This window comes from Buceros rhinoceros, unplaced genomic scaffold, assembly GCF_000710305.1.
Source record: "Buceros rhinoceros silvestris isolate BGI_N320 unplaced genomic scaffold, ASM71030v1 scaffold45319, whole genome shotgun sequence".
NCBI classification, from domain to species: Eukaryota; Metazoa; Chordata; class Aves; order Bucerotiformes; family Bucerotidae; genus Buceros; species Buceros rhinoceros.
In genome coordinates, this window is record NW_010434132.1 from 1 (window position 1) to 21,899 (window position 21,899).

At 37.2% G+C, this 21,899-nt stretch overlaps 1 protein-coding gene across 1 annotated transcript in view; it reads left to right on the top strand.

The window, feature by feature from the left end:
* Window positions 1-8,156: 8,156 nt before the first annotated feature.
* SSBP2 (single-stranded DNA binding protein 2) overlaps window positions 8,157-21,899 on the top strand; it is a gene marked incomplete at its 5' end in the record, with an annotated part of 49,735 nt that continues 35,992 nt past the window's right edge. The window contains one exon of the mRNA XM_010144323.1: window positions 8,157-8,246. Within this exon, the coding sequence (XP_010142625.1) occupies window positions 8,157-8,246 (90 nt within the window). The remainder of the gene's footprint in view (window positions 8,247-21,899) is intronic.

Genomic DNA, 21,899 nt, shown 5'->3' on the forward strand with positions numbered 1-21,899 from the left:
CAGTCTAGGGTTTATGGTTCTTTTGTGTACAGCTGAGCATTCAAAGGCTCTGTGAGAAGAAGAGCTTATTTAAATTATTTTTTATTTTTAAATTATTTTTATTATTTTGTTTGTTTGTTTGGGTGATGAATAGTTTTATGTCCACTCCTGGCGAAAATGAAAAGGTTTCTGGTGATTAATCAATGTAGTTCCTCTTAATATTTCTTTTTCTGATTTGTGGTAGGTAAAAAATAATGAAGCACTATTATAGTAACTAGCTAATGGCTTAGAAGTACTTGATAAGGTACAAGCTGAAGTGTTTACAAATGGAAGTTTGCTGATCTTGTTACTGCATTGGCTACAGTATATCTGGCACTTTGAAGCTATCAATGACTAGAAATTAAACATGTGGTAAACGTGATTAGAAACAGTAATCCATCATTTGTCTTTCAAAAAACAAACAAAATCACAACCCCAAAACACCAACCCAAAACCTAAACAAACAAAAAAACCCAGCTAAATTTAAATTCCCTAATTCCCATAATTTTCTAAATTCCTGAACTCGAAAAAGTAATACCAAATATTTATCCTTTGTCCTCAACAAAAAAGAAAAACAAAAATTTTAAAGCGTTCTCTTAAGACAACATAGTTGTATCAGAAATTCTCAGTACAATGTGATAAAACATAATACATAATTCTGCATGTCTGTTTCTGTTCAATTAGTTTCCTGTTTGTTTGCAGTAAGCTGGAGAAGGCATGAAATACTGTGAATTAGACGGTATTCTTTAGGAAAATAACTAGTAAGTCGATAACAAGTAGTTAGCTTTTTGGTATATTATACATATCCATGCCTTGTGGGAAAGCAACCAGCTTGCTGTGATTAACTTAACAAAATTGGTGGGAAAAGGAGTCTATGATAAACTGGCAAAAATAGACAGTTGGCTTTTGGATCACTTTTCTTTTGGTGCATCAGGGACTGGTCACAGCTAAACACGAAGGCCCCAGTGTCATCTGTTCCTGTTTGTTTACAGTTCTCTTAATTGGCATCACTGGATGTGAGGAATTAAGCAATACTGTTTTGGAAAAATGTTTGGCTTTCATATGAACTTACTTGTACATTCATCTCAGAGCTATCAACGGACTAGCAGAGTCTTATTTATGCTTAGCATCAGTGTGACTTCTCAGCATGGGTTTCAAGGAGATATCTACCAAAATTTAAACATTTTCTGCTTTTCCTGCCAACAGTATGCTGCTGTCTTCAGTTTTTCAAACCTGGTACCAATGGTGGTTGTAGTTTCCCTGCATTGTCCTTCACATCTATCCTTATTCACGGTTCAGTGTGTTTAAATTACCTGCACATTATTGTCACATGAGCATATATAAAACTTACCTTCGAATGTTTCTACTCTTGTTTTGATTGAGCTGGTTGTAGTAAAATCCTGCATCACGGAGTATTTTTTGTCTGGTCATTGAGTATTTTGGTTGAACAAATGAAAACACTGTGTTAATACTTGTACCATAATTTTAAAAAGACATCTAGATTCGTTCAGGTTAGAAAGCCCAGTGGTTTTAAAATAAAATAATAATTGGTTTATTTATTACAGGATCAAAATGATCCTTAACACTGCATTAAGTGCCATTTGTGTCTATATTTCAGTACTTGAACTTCAGGAGTGAATACATCTTAGTCATGTCAAGATTTAGATGAAACGTGAAGTGATAGTGCATATATAATAGAGCTAGTTCTAGGAATTGCTCTCTAGTAGATTTCTTATGAAAATACCACATCTGATGAAAAACCTGTACTTCAGAGAAACTGATTTAAGATTTCTGAAGATCTTGCCAAAATTCTCATGACTTAGCTGCTCTCTGAAGCAGGGGAAAAGGGGGAAGAAAGCTAAAGCATGTCTGGCATTGCTTACAGTAGTTCAGAGTAAGTTAGCAATTTTTTCTGGATTTTTTTTTCTGATTATGTTTGTGATTTTTTTCTGATTGTCAGATACAAAATTTTCAGATACAAAATTTTGGAGTAAACAGAAGCAAAGTTTTCAGTTGTATCATTAAAGAAATTAGAATCTCAGAAAAAGGGGTATGAGGAGCAGGAGTTCCTGCACTATAGAGAACTTAACAGCAAATGCTGCTTAGGCTTTGGACTTCTTAGACGTGGCATAAACACAAAGCTTCTTAGGTAATTTTGGTTGGTTTGTTTTTTCTTGTCTTTGAACCCAGAAAAATGATGTGTACAATATGCAGTTGCAGTAATTTGCAACAAGTTCTGCAATAGGACGTTTCGGGTCAGACTGTTCACTTTGTAGGACTCATGAAGGCAAGTTGGAAGTTTGTTCTTCCAGAATGCTCTCAGACACATTTGTGCTAAAAAATTTTGCCAGGATGAAATCTTTTAGCTACTTTACTTCTATGTGTTTGCCCTGGACTGCTTTGACTGCTGCATTCACGGTGAATCACACTCGCAGTGCATCAAGCCAGGCAGCAAAAATGCGTGAACCCTCTAGGTAAGCGTTGCAGTTCCACTGCAGAGAGCATCCTGTTTTGCCCTAATATTAGGGCATAAGGGTTGTATTTCAGAGGCTTTGTCAGCCTAGAGTTTACCCATGGAAGCACCAGCAGGCTGTTACTTCCATGCTATATCGAAGAGTCACAACTCAGGGTGACAATAAAGCATTCTCAGGCACACCTCACTCATGTGTGCTGTATGACGGGAGGTATATGTTGTGGAGGGCGGGAAAGCACAGTTTGCGTCTACTGTGGAAACAGTGAGAAAAGGGAGAGTTGGCTTTTCAACTGTTTCAGACTTTCCCTATAGAAGTAATTTCTTTTCAAGAGACAGACTCAAGCTAGCACGCTTGACAGAACTGGCCAGCATCTCTGCCTTACTACCCCTTCTTTCAAACCATAGTTATTAATGCAGCTCCTTCTTCATCCTGGCACTATTGTGTGCTCTCAACAAACTGCTGCTCCCTCTTCCTCTGTGATGCCAGTTCTAGCATCGTTAAATCCTAAGACAGGGGTTTAAACTTGCCTGCATTATGGATGCTGGTGCTGGTAGTTTCAGTGTCATCTAGGCACACGCCCTTGTCTCTGCCTGGAGTCCAACAGGGACTTTCACTAGTGTGGTCTTCAGAACACATCACACCAGTAACGTGCTCAGGCTTTGCCGCAGAAGACAGAACAATCTGTCTCCAAATAAGCTGGTAGCACAAGGGATTAGCTTGATGCTTGATGCAGCTGAAGAAGTGGGTACCCACCATATCTAGTAATTTGGCAGGAACTAGGACTGTCTACCCAACTCGGCAGATTTAGGGCTGATATAGAGGAAGTTGAACAAGGAGGCTTGGATGATGAAGGAATTGAGTGGCCAAGAGAGGCCATAGGTCTGCTTTATATGTGAGGTCCATCTTCTCTCATACGTAGTCAAGTAGACTTCTGAAAAATAAGAAATCTTTTTTTTGTGGGAAAATTTAGTAAGAAGATAAACTTACTGCTTTGGATAAAAAGAAGGATGTCTTACTCTAAAAAAAATACCTGACATTAAATGCCCAGATCAGTGAATGAGCAGGACGAGAATTTTTATAGATGAAATCAAGTCCTTTCTTTGTAAAATTCTTTGATTGCAAAAGGAATTCTTCTGTGAGCTTCTGTCATAAACCACTTCTTGTGAGTGCCTCAAAAATGACTTATGTGTTGCAGACCTCTCTCTGGATTTTATGTATCAGATACTGTAGTATTTTATTTTTATTTTTTATTTAGTTTGTGATTTCTTTATTATAAAAACAAGCCTAAACCTTGGCTAGTTTTTTCGTTTGATTTTTTGGGGTTTTTTTTTTTTTTTTTTTAGTATAGCCGTCCCTTTTCACGTTGTCGAGAGGAGCTTTGGTAGAGCAAAGAATGACCACAATAAGTTTCATTCACATACACCATTTCAATTAATAATTGTAAAGAGATACCATAAATTCAGCATTTAAGCTATAAAAGCAAATACAGTTTTCTGATTTTAAGGAGGCAAGATACTGTACAAAAAGATGAGAGCATTTAAATTTTCCTATTTCATCTTTTTATGAAAAGCAGGGAAAGCAAATTGCAAATATTCAAAGTGTCGAACTAATGGAAGTGTAAATGATGAACAACTTTAATGCATGCAAAAATAAGCCATGGTTCGGTGTGGGACTGTAAAAAAAAAGACTGAATAATTCATCAGGATAGAATAAATAAGAATATTTCAGTGCAGCAGTTGCAGGTTTGTTTATTGATCTACCTGGTGTAAGTTCTTAAAATGTTCATTGGTTACCACAAGCTAGAAAATGTAATATACCTAAAACAGTGAAAATGCTTTATTTCTGGTTTAGGTACTTCATTGCCCATCAGTGAAGAAAATCCCAAACAAACATGAAAGTAGGAAAAAAACCCCAATACATTACATAATGAAAGATAGAAACCGAGGTTTCTGTGACTGCTAAGACTGGACTACCACAGAATGCCTGTAATGACAATATTCTTAAAATTATTAACCGGTACTTCAGATGTCAGTGAAAGTGACCTACTATTACGGCCAGTCAGTCTGTGAATTGTTCTGTCCTCCTTCCAGAGATGAATGCAGAGATGAGCTCATTTTTGCACACGAGTCCGTAAACCGCATGGTGTAATCAGGTCTCAAATAATTAGGCCTATTAAAATCAACACGTTGTATCCCTCCCTGAGACATCATGGTCCACAATAAAAAGTGGCCAACATTAGTTAATGAATGTAATTTTGAGTAACTAGCCTGAAGCAAAGAGATAGTTCCCTTCTGGTTTAAACCTTTTTGTCCGGAAACCACAAGAACCAAGACTGAATAGAACAGTCTGTATCGCTTGTTTTGTAATCTCCTGCTTTTCTTCCCCCTTCAGCATCACAAATGATTACTCTGTTATCTGTCTGATAGCACTGCTCAGATGTTTTGGCCACCCTGAGGGCAGCTCTCTGGAATGGGACTTCAGTCCTCAAGCAGAAGGCTTTCTGAGGAGGCTGTAGAAGCTCTCCAGTGTCATGTGTTGACTTCATTCAGTTCCTTTCCACATGCCTTCTTCAGCAATAAAACTGTGCAAAACCCACTCCTCCTAAAAGGTGGTTACTTTAGAGCCACTTTTATTCCCTTTCACAGGAATCGACTATGCCTCTGAAAGTAATGTGTTTTGTTACATATGTGAGGCAGTGATTCATTACTCCTCTGCTATCAGTTGCTAAATCAGATTCAAAAGTAGGAAAAAAATATTAAAAAACCCCCTACTGAAACAATTATGAAAATGTTAACTTTAGGTATATTTCTTATACAGCCTTGTTAGGCGGTTTAATGGCTAACACAGTTCTTAACAGATACAATTTTAATCCTTTTTTTACCCCTCTTTTTGAATAATCATTATTTCATTCTCTCTGTTTTTCCTTTTTAAAGTGGTTTTCAAAGAGTGGAGAATGACATGAACTCATCAGGGGCAGATCCCTGCATCCTGAGAAGTCGTTCCCTTCTCTTGCAAGCATTCTTCTGTAACCTGCGGCCTCTGTTGGAGGCTGCAGTTGAGAGGCACATCTAAGACCCATTGAGTGCATTAAGGCTCTCTGATGTGCGTTAATGTGTGGTATAGTTTAGTTTAAATAATGTGAGCAGCAGTGAGGTAACCTGCGATGGGAGTCTTTTGAAAACTGGTTGTGTATCAGAGGAGGTGCTGCTTAGCTCCTTTTCTGAGATCTCGCCACTTAACAGCATTTTGCCTGTCTGTCTTCATACCGTAGAGATGTGTTTGGCCAGTGATTTATTACAGTCTGTTCAACTGCTTTATTCTGTCGCAGTGTCTCCATTGAACATACTACAGTGTGCATTACATGGCCAGTAAAGACGGACAGAGCTAAAGCAGCATGGTGGCAATCAGGAATTAGTATGCAAGGAGGGATGATACTGTAATAAGGTTTATTATCATTAGTGCTCTTTTAATGGGCTACTCCTTCTTAGTCAGAGACTGCAGTGCAGACAATTTTGGACATTGTGAGATTTTAACATCATTGCTTTTAACATCATTGATTTTCTCTGTTGTCATTCTTCATCTAGATAACCTGTACATACGGAAGTAAGATCCAACATTCTTCACTCAAATATGTCTATACCTATTTATGATTTTACTTGACATTATTACCCAATACTCAGTTTAAACAGGTCTTTTTTTTTTTTTTTTTTTTTTTAAAAAAATAACAAGCTGAAACCTTTCTCTTCCTTTAGAAATGTAGATAATCAGGAAGTAATTAGTGGATATGGGTATGCAAAAAAAAGGAAGGGAAACAAAATTATTTTGTTCTTTAGGTGTTATATCTGTGCATTCACACCGCTTGCTTATTTCCCTCTTGGTCTGCGAGGCTGAGAGTCTGCAACAAACCCGAGAAAAGTACCCGAGACCTTCCAGACAGTCGCATCATTTTGCATGTGTCTAAGCATCATCCTAGCCCAGTCTCATGAACTTCAGGCAGTTCCCAAAGAATGTCAGTGGCTAGCAGGGAACCATCTTTATTTGCTACAGCTTTATAGGCTGGTTTGGTTGGTTTATGGTAGCCTTTCACAAGAAGATGTGATTCAAGAGATTTTGCTATGTCTGGCTCACCTGATTGGCTTTTTCTGTCAATTGCAATTATATAGTATTTTAAAACTGATGCTGCAGACCAGATCCTTGTATAAACGAAACCTTCAGTTACAGGATTTTCTAGTGAATCAACATCTTGCACTCAGTTCTGAAGCCAGCACTTTCTGCAGTCTTTGTATTTTAATGATATGTTCTAGACTTTTGTTTGGAAAGAACATACAGCTTAGATGCTAAATATGCTACTGCTAGTTGTTCTGAAATTTTATTCTAAAGCACAGCTTAAGCCATTGAAAAATATGTGGTAATTAACTGGGTATTTCCTTTTTCCTTGGTTTAAAAAGGTTAGCCCTTCTTCATGCCACTTTTCAAATCTTTCCAGTATTATTCTTTGATTTCCTTGATAGTGTGCCAAACACCTGGAAATACAATTTCCAGATCTGCATCTTTTGGATGTCAAGTGTGAGCATACAATAGAGTGTTAAGTTAATATACCTAAGCCGTTCCTGTTCTGTAGAGCAGTCACTGGCAGGTCGTTAGTGAGCTGCAAGTGGCTCTCAATGCATTGTGTGTACACGAGTTCTTTCAGGGAGTAAACCTTTATGGGTGATTCAGCCATATACCCTACCAAAACACTTTGCAGAAGGAAGACTGCTAGGAATTAAAAGTAACGGAGGTTCCAGTACGTGACAACGATAACAGTTTGGCTTCCCTTTTTGTGACAATCTCTTGTAAATTGCCAGAAGCAATATTCTTTACTTGAGTATTCTAACTGAAGGATTTGTAAAGGTAACTAATTTCATCCTCTAATTCACTTCTTAGAAATCCCTTTTTCTTTTCCCTTCCAAAACCACAACCTGAATGCTTCTAATTCGTCATGGTGGTTATTTTTGGGGTTGGTAAAATCATAAGCATTACCAGCAGAACCGTGAGCATTCTTTGTACTGTTTGTAACAGAATCCTGTTTTGAAGCTGGATGTAGTTCTAAAAGAGCATTACAGTCTGCTGAAATTATCTTTAAAGTGCTTGGAAATGGCTGATAAAATGCATAAATTACTTTCTTTATGCTGTATGTATACCCATGTACATGTGTGAGGATGTTTATACACATAATACAAGAAAAAATGTGCAAGTTACATTCACATTTGTGTGTATATAGACACACTAGGGTGCAATATTTTTAAAATTTAGTAAAGATGTATCTAATTGACACATACCTGTATATCCATGCAGTAGCTATCATCTGTCCCCTTAACATGCATTTGTTATTTTTACAACTCATAGTACTTGTATAAATGAAGACTAAGCACTATACAATTTTAATTTACCTTCAGATGATATCATGACATTATGGCGTATCCAGAGAATTGCATTCTGCATTTTGGTCAGGTTTTGAGGTTGGTTTTTTTTGGTTTGGGTGTTTTTTTGTTTTTGTTTTTGTTTTTGGGGGGGTTTTTTGTTGTTTTGGTTTTTTTGGTTTTTTTTTTGTTTGGGGGTTTTTTGAGGGTTTAATGCCTACCATGCAATGACAAAGGTTTATTCTTCCTTTGTTCTTTTCAGAGTGCTGCAGCAGCTCCCAGTCCAGTGCTAGGAAACATTCCCCCAGGAGATGGCATGCCAGTAGGTCCTGTACCACCGGGTTTTTTTCAGGTATTCAGAAAAATTATGATTACAGGAATTTTAGGACAGAAAATCCTCTGTAATATTGTTTACAAGGTCTGTAGAAAAGGTCCTGTTCTAAACTATGTCTCACTATTTGGTGCAATACTTGGAGTTAATTTTTTAACAGAAGTGAATAGGTGGAAGGAACAGATCTCTCAGACCAACAAGTATTTCACTTATGAAGTAGTACAGCATAACTCATCAAGGATAAGAAATGGTGCCAGTTTGCGAGTCGAGGCTGAAAATGCTTGAATATAATTTTGAAAATTTTTCTGAAGATAATATACATACATTGCATGACACGCAAAAGAAAGAATGTTGGAGCTCTGTGGTAAAGCCACAGACCAGATTTTTAAGATGTTCAAGTTTCAGTGGGAGTTAGACCTAGACAGTTAAGTGTTTCCCACTAAGCATCACCTTGACATTTAAGATCTCAGCCCTAATGCCTAAAAAAAAAAGCCAAAGTTTAGACCATGTGTTGCTTCTATCAAGTTCAGTCTTAAGTGATACTAGATACCCAGTTAGCACTTTGGTCATTAACAGTCCAGAATGCTATGATGGAAAATGGCAGCTTTTAGTGTAAGGCCAGCCTAACAGTTGTAATCCGAGATTGGGCTGCTCCTATGAGTGAGTTTGCATCTCCTCTTCACCAAAGCTCAGTTGTTTTTCTCCACACTGGCAAACAGGCTGGGCAGCAAGATCAAAAAGTAGCAGTATCTCTAGAATTGAAACACTCTTTATGAACAACAGAGATTTCCACTTCAAATACTTGATCTCATGATGTGAAAGAAACAACTCGGATTTCCAGGATTGTGATGTGGGGAGAAACATCATGATGGGATGTTCCATAAAAACCAAGTGCTGAAATCCAGGTAGACACCAGTATCTTTCTCCTTCTTCCCTGAGACAGAAGTGTATTTCATAGGCAAAAGAATTGTATTTCAATTAGGAAAAGAAAAAACACAAGAAAATATTTATTTATTATATTATTTAAATGGTGATTGTACAAAAATGGCAGGATATCACCAGTCTTTATTTACACTTTATTTAAATAGCAACATTATTAGTATGGTCTTCGTTTTCCCGTAGTCACAGAGGGAAAAATTTCTATCTGCAGTATTGATACCCGTGTAAGGCAACCCTGAAGCTGGCACGAGCATGTTGCTTCCTTCATCAGCTGAAAAATTGATTTTTAATACATGAATGAAAAGATATGTGCAAGTGAAGTAGAAAATGTATTACTGTTGCCAGTCACAAATCCCTCAGGAGAGGGCAGAACTGAATAATTATTTTATTTCTGCTTTTACTGTTTTGAACAGCTGGTTAGGTAGGTTTTTTTAAACACAATTTTATCCTAATTTTTACACTGTATAAATATTTCACTTTGTCTTATTTTAGCCACCCACTCCAGTTGTAATGTCAAAGGAATTAAAGTTTAAAGTTTCTTTCTTCTATTGTCTTTGAGGACAGTTAAGATGAGGAGGGGGTACAGATAGGACAAGTATGAGAAGTATAGAGGAGACAGTAACTATTGTAAAGGTTTTGCAGGAGGAGGGTGTGGGAGTTCTGTTTTTAGAAGTGTGAAAAGAGTTCTAGCCCCTCTAGATCTTTAAAGATGTGAGAAAGACAAGATGATAGAAAGTTAAGTATGGATGAACTTTCCTTGTCTGTCAGTATCTGATTTCAGTCTTACTTGAAACCCCACCAACAGCCTGCTCTTTTTGCAAGGCCTAGGATTGAAAATAAACAGAAGTAAATCCATTTTCAGTGTAACACATTAATCAGAGCTATTGTCAACTCAACAGCACAGTCAGTGAGTCTTCTGCAAGGCAGGTTCCAAGAGCTGGTCTACACAGTCTGGTCTGGACTACTCCAGACATCACCTTTCACATATCCTTGAAACTGCTGGGTCTGTGCCATCATATGTCTCTGTAACATGCACTACTCGAAATTAGTCCCTTGCAGTTTTATGTGGTAGAGATCTACTTTCCTCAGTTGAATGGCCTTGGCAACAGAAAAAAAAACGTTTTTCAGGAGATTATTAGTTTTTGCTGTAGTCATCTGCTTAAGAATATATGTAAACAAAAAACCACACTAAATAGCAAATTCAACTGCAAGTTTGACAGTAATACATTGATGTGGTTGGGAGCAATCCCAGCAAGGGAAGCTAAGCCAAAATCCAGTCAGTTACCTAACAGTGTGCTGAAACTGTTAGGTGTGTATAAAGCAAATAAGTACAGACCGTCCATGACAATGTGTTGTGATGCTGGAGTGAGTATTGTCAAGAAGCAGTTAATATCTGGTGGTAGTACCTTCAGACGGAGCTGAATCTTACCAATGTCAGTGTATCTGAGGGCAAAAAAATACATTGGCAAGTGTAGTCATGTATGTGGACCTTGAAAATTGAGGAGCGCTATCTGCTGCCACAAAAAGCAGGAGAAATGACAAGCAAGAGGGAGAAACTCATAATCAAAACCTCCCGTTTCCTTCATAGGTGCACCTTCAACTAGACAATCAGTTTCTGGATACTATTCTGCAATTCCACGGGTCGCAACTGATCACAAGATTAAACCAAATCACAGAAAACATGTTCACTTGTCTTGATCTGAATACTGATAAACTTCATCCTTTTTATGAACTGCTGGACTTCTTTACTGGGTGCTTGGAATTTACACCTCTGACTCCAAGATTATGAAAGTGAACAATTTCAGTTTTTAAGAGCTGGAAAATTATAGGAACAGTGGGAGAATGTTGCTTATATCTGTATTTAGTTCACTAAGACCTTGCACTACAAAAACATTTAACATTTCAACTTTTTGCAACCTGAAATTTATCTAGAAGGTCATCCTGGAATGATAACCCTTTTCTTGCTTTCATGAAATGTTTGGATTGGCCTAAGCTAAAGCTGTTGACAGGCACTACCTTCCAGTGCTGCTTGGCTAGCTCATAATTGCCAGAGAATTTAAAGTTGTTCGATTTTCATCAGTACTGGCTCTTGGTTTTGCACTGAAACTCTTTATTTTGGCATGTGGCACTAACCACTAACAGGGACCTAAGCAAAATGAATGCTCTTCCTGCTTCAGTTGCTTCTTATCAGACAGGTTAGGGGAAGGTGGCAACCTTGGTAGGGGCTGTGATGGGAGCCAAGAAACGTTACCTGGGTTCCAGTTTTATTGGTACTGCTGACCACTAGCATTATTGCTGTGAACTTTTGTTTTTTATAAAAGAAAATAGATTTCATTAATTTTTTTTTCTAGAAGAAAATAATGCAGTACAGTAGTACAGCATCTGGAGGTAGACAAATACGGAGGAAGTATGGTTTCTCAGATAGTATCTGGTAAAACTCTGCTCTTTATAAGATGAGGTTTTCTTTTATAGGTAGGCCACTAGCACTGATGTTCATTAGCAGCCTCTGGCATGTTAAGCCTGGTTCACAGAGGTGGAGTTCAGGGGCCAGCATCTCTCTGTACTTGTATTTTTATACTTCAATTCAGGTGATGGATGATGATCAGTACAGTGCTGACTGTCCAAAATGCCACACCTTACAATGATACGGTGAAAGGAAGGTGGTAGAGTTGTGCACAACTATTTCCATCAACTAAATGACTTTAAAAAAAAAAGGGAATTGTTTATAGTGTCAAAAATGAAATTTGGAAATTCAAGAGTTTATGTGGAGTTAGGATGTGTCTCAATTTCATCAGTTACTGTGTATATATATTTGAATGTAACTTTAAATTTCATAGCTACATATGTTTTGTGTCCTCATCTTCTTTCAGTATGTAGCATAGGTGATACTGTGAAAATAAAAAGGGGTTATACAGTAACTGAATCTAACCTTGGTTCATTAGCAGCAAAACTGAATATGTGGGACCATAGCGGGAGTGAAGACAATAGTTCTGTCATACAAGACTCTTAAACTCCAAATAGGAGAACCCAAATAAGTTTTAGGGTTAATTTTGTCTCAGACTAAAATAGTGGTTCAAGTGCAGTTCAATGAGGGTGATATCTGATGGGCCATTGTTTCAGGTAAGTTGAGCTTTATTACATACGGAGTCTCAGGTAAGGGTAATGGTTGAGAATCAGACTGTGAGCCTGGGTGCTAAAAATTAGTATGCAATTCGTCCCTAAATTACCCACTTTTTTCCTGGGTAACCCAAGATAAGTTATTACAATTCTCTGTGTTTCTCCACCTGTTAAAATGGAATGTCATAAGTGATGATCCTTTTAAAAGATTATGAATTACTGGGCAACAGAAGTTGTAAAACTACATGAGGTTGCGTAAGGGTAAGATGGCTGTATACATCTTTGAAATCCTCATCTAACTCCAGTCTGAGCTTTGAAATACATCATCAGTTTGCCAGTTTTCCTCTGTAGACCACACCCTCTAGTTGCAGCTAAGGTGTGAGGAAGGCACTTAACTACTATGTTAATAAAATAACATTTAGGACATTTTCTGTGCCATTTTTTAACATCAGATATACTCTGTTGTTAGTTTCTTCACATGAAAATCCATGGAACTCAACATGACCAAGTCTTCATCCCTGTTTTTGGAATCCTATCTGGTACTGAAATAGCAGGGCAACTGGAGGATTAAATAGGATGATTATAATTATTTACCTCCAGGTCCAGGCATTAGAGGATGCATATAATGTCAGAAGCCAAAACTTAACACAAAGTTCTGATAAACTCACTTATGGTGAGTTAAATACATATACTAGTGATCAAAGAGGATTAGGCCATAGAACTCAAAGACTTTCAGATTTGTCACATTCAATCTTACTTCCACTTTCCGGTCTGAGGGCAACCAGCATTTTTCACCAGTGTTGGTTCTGTGCAGTACAGAAGAGTTACTTGTGAAAGCCCCTTTAGAAACAGACAGAGCAGGGTCTTCAAAGTGTTCAGTATTAGTCTCACTCCCTTCTTGAAGACAATGAGATCAGAAGAAAACCGTGGGTTTTTTTTATACTTGCACATCATGCAAGTGTACATACAGTGTGCATTTAGAAAATAACAATGTGAACATCATGGAAATTTTGAAGCCCAGATACACTTCTGATTCACAGCACACGCCAGCGTGCATATGTGAAGCCTGAGGGTTATGTTCAGGTGTGAACCACTGCTCTTCAGGTAGTGAAGTGTTGACCTATTTCCATCCAGCTCTCCACTGATCTTAAAATCAGCTAAAGAAATTGAGATATGTTACATTTGTGTTTTCACAGACTATTTGATCTTTGTGGACAGCTTTAGTAAGCAAATAAAGAGAGACCAGAGGGAAGTTCTGGAGTTTCTGTTCATCGAAGTATTTTTCATTTTTTGACAGAATGAAAATTACTGATTTCACAAGTTTTTACTTGCCATTTAGTTACTCTTCCAAGTTTAACACACCTAAATGCAGACTTAGAATCATAAAATGGTTTGTGTTGGAAGGGACCTTTAAAGCTCACCTAGTCCAATCCCCCTGCAATGAGCATGGGCATCTTCAACTAGATCAGGTTGCTCGGAAGTTCTAGATTCTAATCCAATGGAATTCATCATGTTTCTCCAAGGTAGTGGCAACTAGCACTGCTGAGTCTTACCCCAATTGTGAGAGACATTTACGTGCGTATGTAATTAAACCGCAGCCATGTTCACCTCATCTACTACATGGTTGACCATGTTTGCCATGTCTGCATCAGCATAATGAACATGTCTGTTTTAAAGGCACTCAGGCAGGTAACAATGTTGGGTTTGTACTTAACTCACCTGAGAGACACTGCTGAATAGTTAACTCATCAATTGCCAGCTGAGATTTAGAGGAAACAGGTTGTTTGATAACTTGTTTACTTGTTTAATATGGTAAATTTTTAAATGTTGAGTTCTACCACTGACTATACCTTTTCACATATAAGTAAACTACTCTTTCTTTTAAATGCATTACTTCTTTTTCAGCAAATTAGTTAAAATTTGTTCTAGTTGAGCTTACCACTAAACCTTATTTCCATAGTGCGTATATATTCAAAAGAAATTGTCAAGCAGTTTGTTTCATTCACTATTTGTGATCATCAGGTATACTTGGAACGGCATGGGAAAAATGTGTCGACACCATGTTTGAAATACAAATGTTACATATTCCTCTTATATAAAGGATGAAAAAAAACCAGCAGACCAAACCCAACCCACCAAAGTAATGTAAGGCGGTCGTGCCACCTAGTGGCAGTTGTTCAGTCTCATTTTAGCTCAATCTGTATTCTAAAGTAGTATTTTTAGCCTTGTTTTGCCTTAGTAGAGCTGACCTAATGCTTTAGGAGAGCACCATTACAGTAAGACACATGAGCAGAAAGAACTTTTCCATTTCTCTTCCTGTCTAGCTATACTATTTGTTATTTAAAAAATGAGCTTAAATAGCATTCAGATAGTGAAAATAAACAAAGTAAGTTAGGGAATTAAAAATCAATAAAAAGATACCTCTTGCATTTTGAAACGGAAATAGTGAGCTATTTATATATAAAAAGAAAGTGGATTAGTAAGCTGCTATGTAAGGCTGAAAAATATCTTACAAACATTTATAATATAGTCATGGCATGATACGTTTTCAAAAAATAGAGCTTGTATTGAGTATTCAATAAATACAGCATTTGATTAAACCAGTTAAATCTTTGCTATATGCACCCAAGAAAACTAGCAAGCAAAATGGTAATTGAGCTGTTTTTCCAAGGGGAAGTATAGAATAGTTGCTCCTTCTTAGAAGTTGCGGGTCAAAGTCTTCCAAACAAATATTGATTGCACCTTTATATCTCCTCTGACTCCATAACAGCTGGGATTAAACCAGCTCATTTGTGGTTCCACTCGGTCCTTGCACTCTAATCTAGCTCACGTTTATTGGTCTCCCAGGAGCTATTGCACTGGCCAGGGGTTTGCTGGGTATGTGATCCTCTGACTCAGCCCCTTCACACTCAGAGAACATCCTCCCAGATTGCTCATTTGAAGAAGCATCCAACAGTAAGAAAGATGAGGAGGGAAAAATCCTCCGGTGTGCCTTTAAAGCCATTCTGGAGTGGCTGTGTTGCTTCGATGAATTGTCCACCGAGGGGTCGTTGTTTGTACAAAGAAAGAGGATTCCTAATTCCAGCTGCTAAATTACATGACGAAAGCTAGAAGATGCAGGCATCTCTCAGAATGGTCTTTGCAGGACCATAATGTTTATGTATATTGATTTGAAAATGTTTTGTGTCTTTTTAAGCCCCTTTGAACAGTTTCCACTATTGTCTTCCCTTAACACTCATATAGTTTTCTGATTTTCCATGGCATTACTGGTTTTTATCCCCCCATCTTCAAACAGCCGTACTTAATTAACATGGTAGCATCCTGCTTCGTCACTTACCTCTCACTCCTGATCCTCATGTTTTCCCCACTTTTGCATCATTGCCTAGACTTTTTTTTTTTTGTTAAGTTAAATGTACAAATCATTCAAAATTAACTGGAGCATGACTGGATTTGCTACATGTTCATACCTATCCTAAATTCCAGTGGATCAAATGAGATAACTGAGCCCCGAGTAGAGCAGATACAGTGAATTCCCAGAAGCTTGGAAAGCATCATGGATTCTTAAAATATTCCTGAGAGTGAAGGAAACACCACCAAAGCTACAAATACAGCTTGTGAGTAAATGTAGCAGCTTTGGTAGGCCTTGAAAAGCTTTGAAAATAGATTTTAAAGGAGATCTTTTTTTCCCCCTGGGCTTATATAATTAATGTTAGTAAGAAGAATTTTATTGTACTTTTGGAATCTCTGTTGTTTGTAAATGCATCCACCCCATTGTAGCAGACTGACACCCACTGGGAATACTCAAGTGTTATATGTATACTCAAGTAACATGTATAATTCTTTGCAGAATTGGGATCTGCACATTCCCTGTCCTCGCCACTATCAAGCTGTGTTTTAAAGTACCTTAATTTTTAAAATTATTCTGACTTTTTAGACTATGTGAGAGGGAGGTTAGCATCTAGAAAGATCTGTCGGTAGTTTGAGTTTGTTTCTCTCTTTTTCATTCTTTTTCTCTAAATACCACAAATAAAGTCAACTTTAAAAGATAAAGGTGCCTTGATATCTGCTGGCTTTGATAATTCTATCCTGCAGTTGTGGTAGTGGTTTTACTGCTCATAACTGTTAGAACAAATTAAAACTGCTCAGCCTCAGTAGCTAAATAAGCTCTGAGCACACGCTTCCCCCGCCTCCCTGCCACGTGTACTTCTCAAGCAGCCACAGACCCACTGCTTGTTGTGGAGTGATGCCAGAGAAGGAGGTGGAATTGGGCACAAGTCATTTACCTGGGAGATCTGTTCTGAACTTGGTAATCAGATCCTGAAAAGTCAAGTTTTCTGTGAGATAAATCTCAGAAATTTAAGGGTGCTGGCCATACACCAAAACTGGCAATACAGCTGCTGCTGAAGTGGTACTGAAGAGCAGGGGACAGTTTGTCATTTATATAGGATGCTTCCTTCTGCTGAGGTTAATTCAGTTCCTGTCATAGTCCAACTCTTGCTTTTTACATGATCCACAAGTGCTTGGGTTTGAAGCCAAAGTCCTTGGTTGATGGTAATGCATGTAGCTTTGAAATAATATATTTATTAAGTACAACAGCAGGAGTAACAAACTCCAGCTTGTCATTGTCAAAGCTGTTCCAAAAAATCAATCATTTATTATAATCAAGGTTTACTGAATTTAAGGAAATGCTTTCTCAAGTTTAGCAGTCTGTGTGTATGATACCTGAATTCTAAAAGCACAGTTTATTTTTTTAAAAAAGGTGATACTCTTGATGTTTCAGTTTTATCTTGTCAGGTTTGAAATATTCTATTTTCTGTCGTATTTTCATTTAATAAAAATTAAAGTAAAAGATATTAACCTGGTTTAAAATGCATGTATTTAATAGCCTTTCTAAAATTGTGTTTCTTTTTAAATTTCCATTAAGTATCATTTGCAAAACTTGATCCTGTTCTCTCCCACTTGCTAAATCTTCCTGAGCATGAGATAATGATATTTCTGACAAAGTGAGACAGGTGTAATAACAGTACAATTCCTAAAGATCACCTATCATCAAAATGAGTTTTATTTGCCTTCTCAAATTTCTGGAGAACTAGCCAGGTGAGTGGCAGATCTCCCTTTTAGCGTCACACAGAAATATTTAGCTAGGGACAAAAGGGTTTTGGTGTTCTTTTAAAAGAGGTTTTATTTCTTCATTTGTCTGTGCAGAGTATATATTGCAGTATTCATTCATGTGGTGGAATGAGTCCCATATTTCTTGACCAGGGATAAAGCATTAATTTTCTTTGAAATGCTAGTCTTGTTGTAACTTTTGGAATTTTAGAGATGGAAAGACAGATGTCTGTGGAACGCTTGTCAATTTTTTTCCTAAATGTTAATTTTGCTCTAAAATTAAATCAAACCTCTTACTGTTGCTATTTATAGGATGCCGGAGCATGGCAGGCTGCTCTTAGAAAACCAGAAATATGGAAATTATTTTTTCAGGGATCTTTGTCTGAAGCACAGGGAAAATCTTGCTCATTAAAATAGGTTTGGTCATCATGGTAGGCCAATGCAGAGAGAAATCCTATCTCAGTGCTAAGAATCTAACATGATTCTCACATGTGAAATAATGTGGATTAAATTGGTTTTATTTATACTGGTAGATTACAAGATGTGTAGTATATAACCTAAATTTCCTCTCTGAAATATTTTACCAGACTATAAAACAAGACCTCTAACACTGTGGTGGCCATTCGGGAGGGAAAGGAGGACAGGAGGGGTTATATGATTAACAGTAACATGCAGTTGAATAGAAAAATATTTTTTTGTTAAGAATTGATGATAGCCTGTCCAAACTTTGCAGAGGGGAAGTTACCTTTGTGTTTATCAGCAGACAGTGCCAGCACAAGAGTGTCATTTTGAGAACTAGTTTAATTTAGTCCTGGTTAGACTTAAAATCCGTTAATGAAGAGTGTCTTACACACTGTGGTGACTGTTGTTACTGCTGGTGGACATGTCCACAAAAAAATGGAAAGAAAATAAATGAAAGTACATGATTGTCAACTAATCTGGTTAAATTTGATTCACACATATTTTGTGGTTCACCATTAGTACTCTTCAAGTACTAAACCCCATTTCGTTGAGAATAGAGAGACACACACCAGTGGTAGTTGTAAAGCACCTCTAAACCAATTCGTAAAATGTCTTAAGGACATATATTAAAATATTACTTCCTAGTCATTTTTCAGTACTGCTAGCAGAATGAGAAAATGAAATAAAAACACCCAACAGTCTTATTTCTTACCATTTGAACAATAAATAGTTAAGTGATGTCAATCCTTCTAAACAGGAGTTAAGTTTGAAAACCAAAAAATATGATTATGAATTGTATTTTCAGAGATTTTTGGCTTATTTCACTTCTTAACATTTAGAACTTCAAATGAATAATGAAGAGATTTGGTCATTATGTGATTCCCATCTGGCTAATAGTCTAGATACTGTCAGCTTGGACCCTATTACTGTACCTGCTTTTCAAGTAGCAGCACAATTTAAAATAATTTGTCATAGTGTATACAAATGAAGTCTGTGGTTCCGTTTTCAGCTTCTAGTGATAAGCAGTGTTTAGAGTTTGTTCTGATTACGGTGACTAAATTATAGAAACCAATTAAGACCATTTTGGTCCTCTTCTATGCTGAGTGCTAAAACCATGTTCAACTTTATATTTTTTAATATATGGTGTACTCTTGTTATTCACCGGATAAAAACATCATCCACCTCTCAGGCTGTTGACACATACCATCTAAGGGGATTGTTCTAAATTGGATAATTTAGATTAAAAAAAAACAGAGAGAGAGAGAATGCGTTATCACCTTATTTTGTTTGCTTCTATAACCATGAATTTAGAGGTGTCTTTGGGAAGCTCCTCAGAGCACTCTCTGGTGCGAGGAGAACCTGTTCCTCTGCTTCATACGCCATGCAAAATGCAGTAAGAATGTGGTATGGGCATCCTCTTCCAGGTCTAGATGGAGCCATTGTTAAAGACAAGTCCTTTTTCCCCATCACTGCCCTCACAGCAGAGTGCAGCTGCCCCAGGCTGGGGCAGAGGAGAGGTCCCTGGCAGGCAGAGATGTCTAGGTGAGCCCGCTTGGTGCCTGGTCAGGCTTGGCTGACACTGTGCTGTGTGTAAAACACCTTCCATTCCATGAGATCTCCTGTAGGAATGCTCATCGTGAGCACGCCGGAGAGCCGAGCTGGACAGGGGACATCTTCAATGACTTGAGCACTGAGTGCATCAAGCACATTCCTCCTGAGGCTTCCACAAACTGTGCTTACCGAGTCACACTGTTGCAAGCCCATCATCCTCGGAGGGTGAATTTTGGCTGGATGAGACTGGTTGAGCTACTGCCCTTTTTTCTGCAGGAGCCTTAAATGCAGTAATTTAAACCAGATTGGTAGTGTGGTTTAAATCGTACCTTCTGTCCAGCTTTGACCACAAACATGCATATTTTCCCAAGCTGGAAAAAAACCTTTATTACACCTAGCAGGGAAGATGTTAATGTGAATCTATTTTAAACTACCCTGACTAAGAAAAGTGGGGTTTTTCATGCCATGTAGACAGTTCTCTCTTCAAGTAATTTTCATTCCTTTTTATTCTCCTCAGCCTAAGCTTTGTCACCGATGCTTTGGCTTTCGGTATTTTTACAGTTACCAGATGTGTGCAACCTCTACGTTACTCATGCCCAATCACTGCACTGATTATTCTTGAACTACATTTATTTGTTCCCTGTGTGTATTCATTACACAAGGTTGTGCTATCCAGTGTAACAAGTCATAGGGTATCATGTTATATATATGTATATATTGGAACAGATATAGATATTGATGATAAATTCAATTTCATTAGAAATGTATTCTCAATAGGAATTTAAATGTAAGCAGTATTCAAGATGAGGTATTTGACTGTGGATTGTTGTAAATTTTGCAATTTATGTTGGGCGAAATGTTGTCAATAAAAGTAACAGTATGAGTAAAAAAAAAGATTAAAATGTCAAGGCAAAAAAAGCCACCCATATTTGGAAGCAAGTAAACTATATTCTTGGCTTTTAGAAGGGAAGTAAATTTAAAGAAAAGAAGATTTACTGAAACCTGTCATATTTACTAGAACACCATCTTTTAAAGTCTTTTATTCTTATGGCAGAGAAATGTGGCAGCCTTTATGGGTATATTTAAGATTTCTTTTTAATTTTAGAGTTTTCATTGTAAACTTAAAATCTCAGTCCAAGGTGCCATAATTTTTTTTAGATGTGTCACCATTTTCTGCAATGCATTACAGAACTGTGCGGTGTTTGTATCCATGGGTCATCAAGAACCCTAAGAACTATTTGACGTTTCCTGATAAAATCATTCATTCCGGTTCCACTTGGGTTCAGCTGCTTAAAGAATAGGAGTTTTACACACTTCCACAAATATGTTTAAGGGCAATACATAAATATTTACAGTATTGTAAGAGATTTGTATCAAAGAGGCTCCTGTAGTTGTTCCATGCAATTAACTAACAAGTCAGTTAAGAATACATACACTGGCTCTTAAGGTCTGCTTGATGCTTGCTTAGGAAACAATGCCTCAAAAAAACCCCAATTCATGACCTGTATATGAATTTGGAGAAGAATCCCAGACTTACTCTGTGAGGATTTTATTAAATAGACTTGCAATTTATGTTGGGCAAAATGTTGTCAATAATAGTAACAGTATGAGTAAAAAAAGGATAAAAATGGACCCTTTAACTGTCAGACATTAGAAGCAATGCAAGTCGTATTTTGAAAAATGAAATATGGGTAAAGCTCCTTCTCTCCTTTACACAGAGATGTAAAGGAGACAAGGGTATCTGTTTCAGTTTTTTAAATAAAATTTCCATTCTATTTTTAAAAAATAACATTATATGTAATATTCTGTATATATAATATATAGAATATTATTTATATATGTGATATTATTTTTATACATATTTTTATAAACTGTATAGAAAGGTGATGAGCCCACTGGGGAGAGAGAGGACAAGCATGTTTCCATCCTGCTTAAAGAAATAGATGTTCTGCTGATGACGCAGTATTATATACTAATATTGATAGAGTGATTCTGCATTAAGATATGGTTGACTTGAGAGACCCTGCCAATTTCCCTTTTATGAGCTCTACAGCTGTAAATGAAGTTAAGGTTTTGTTTGCTGAATGAGGTAAGCCAAATCCAAGAACTCACTAGAGTGTGCTGCACTCCATGCAATGCACTTGGTTGACCTTTGTGGAAATTGTTAAAATTCTAATTCCCTCACACTTTTACTGCTTTACAAGGGCCCCCATCTTTACAGCCTTTAACACAGACACAACCCTTTTTTCTTTCTTTCTTATCAGAGAGAGGGCATGAATAAGCCTCACGGTTCTATAGCGCATAGTTTCAAATGCCCTTTTTATTAAAGGTATCCTTTCACAATTGTCTTAGAATTTTCTTCCCTGGTTTGTATTTTAAATTCCTTTCTTGTACCTATTTTGAATAAGTGTTTATGTGGGTTACATTATTTCAGCTTTCATAGATTCTAAGATGTGAAAGGTTCCATTAAATTTTTTTATGCAAGATTGTAGGGAA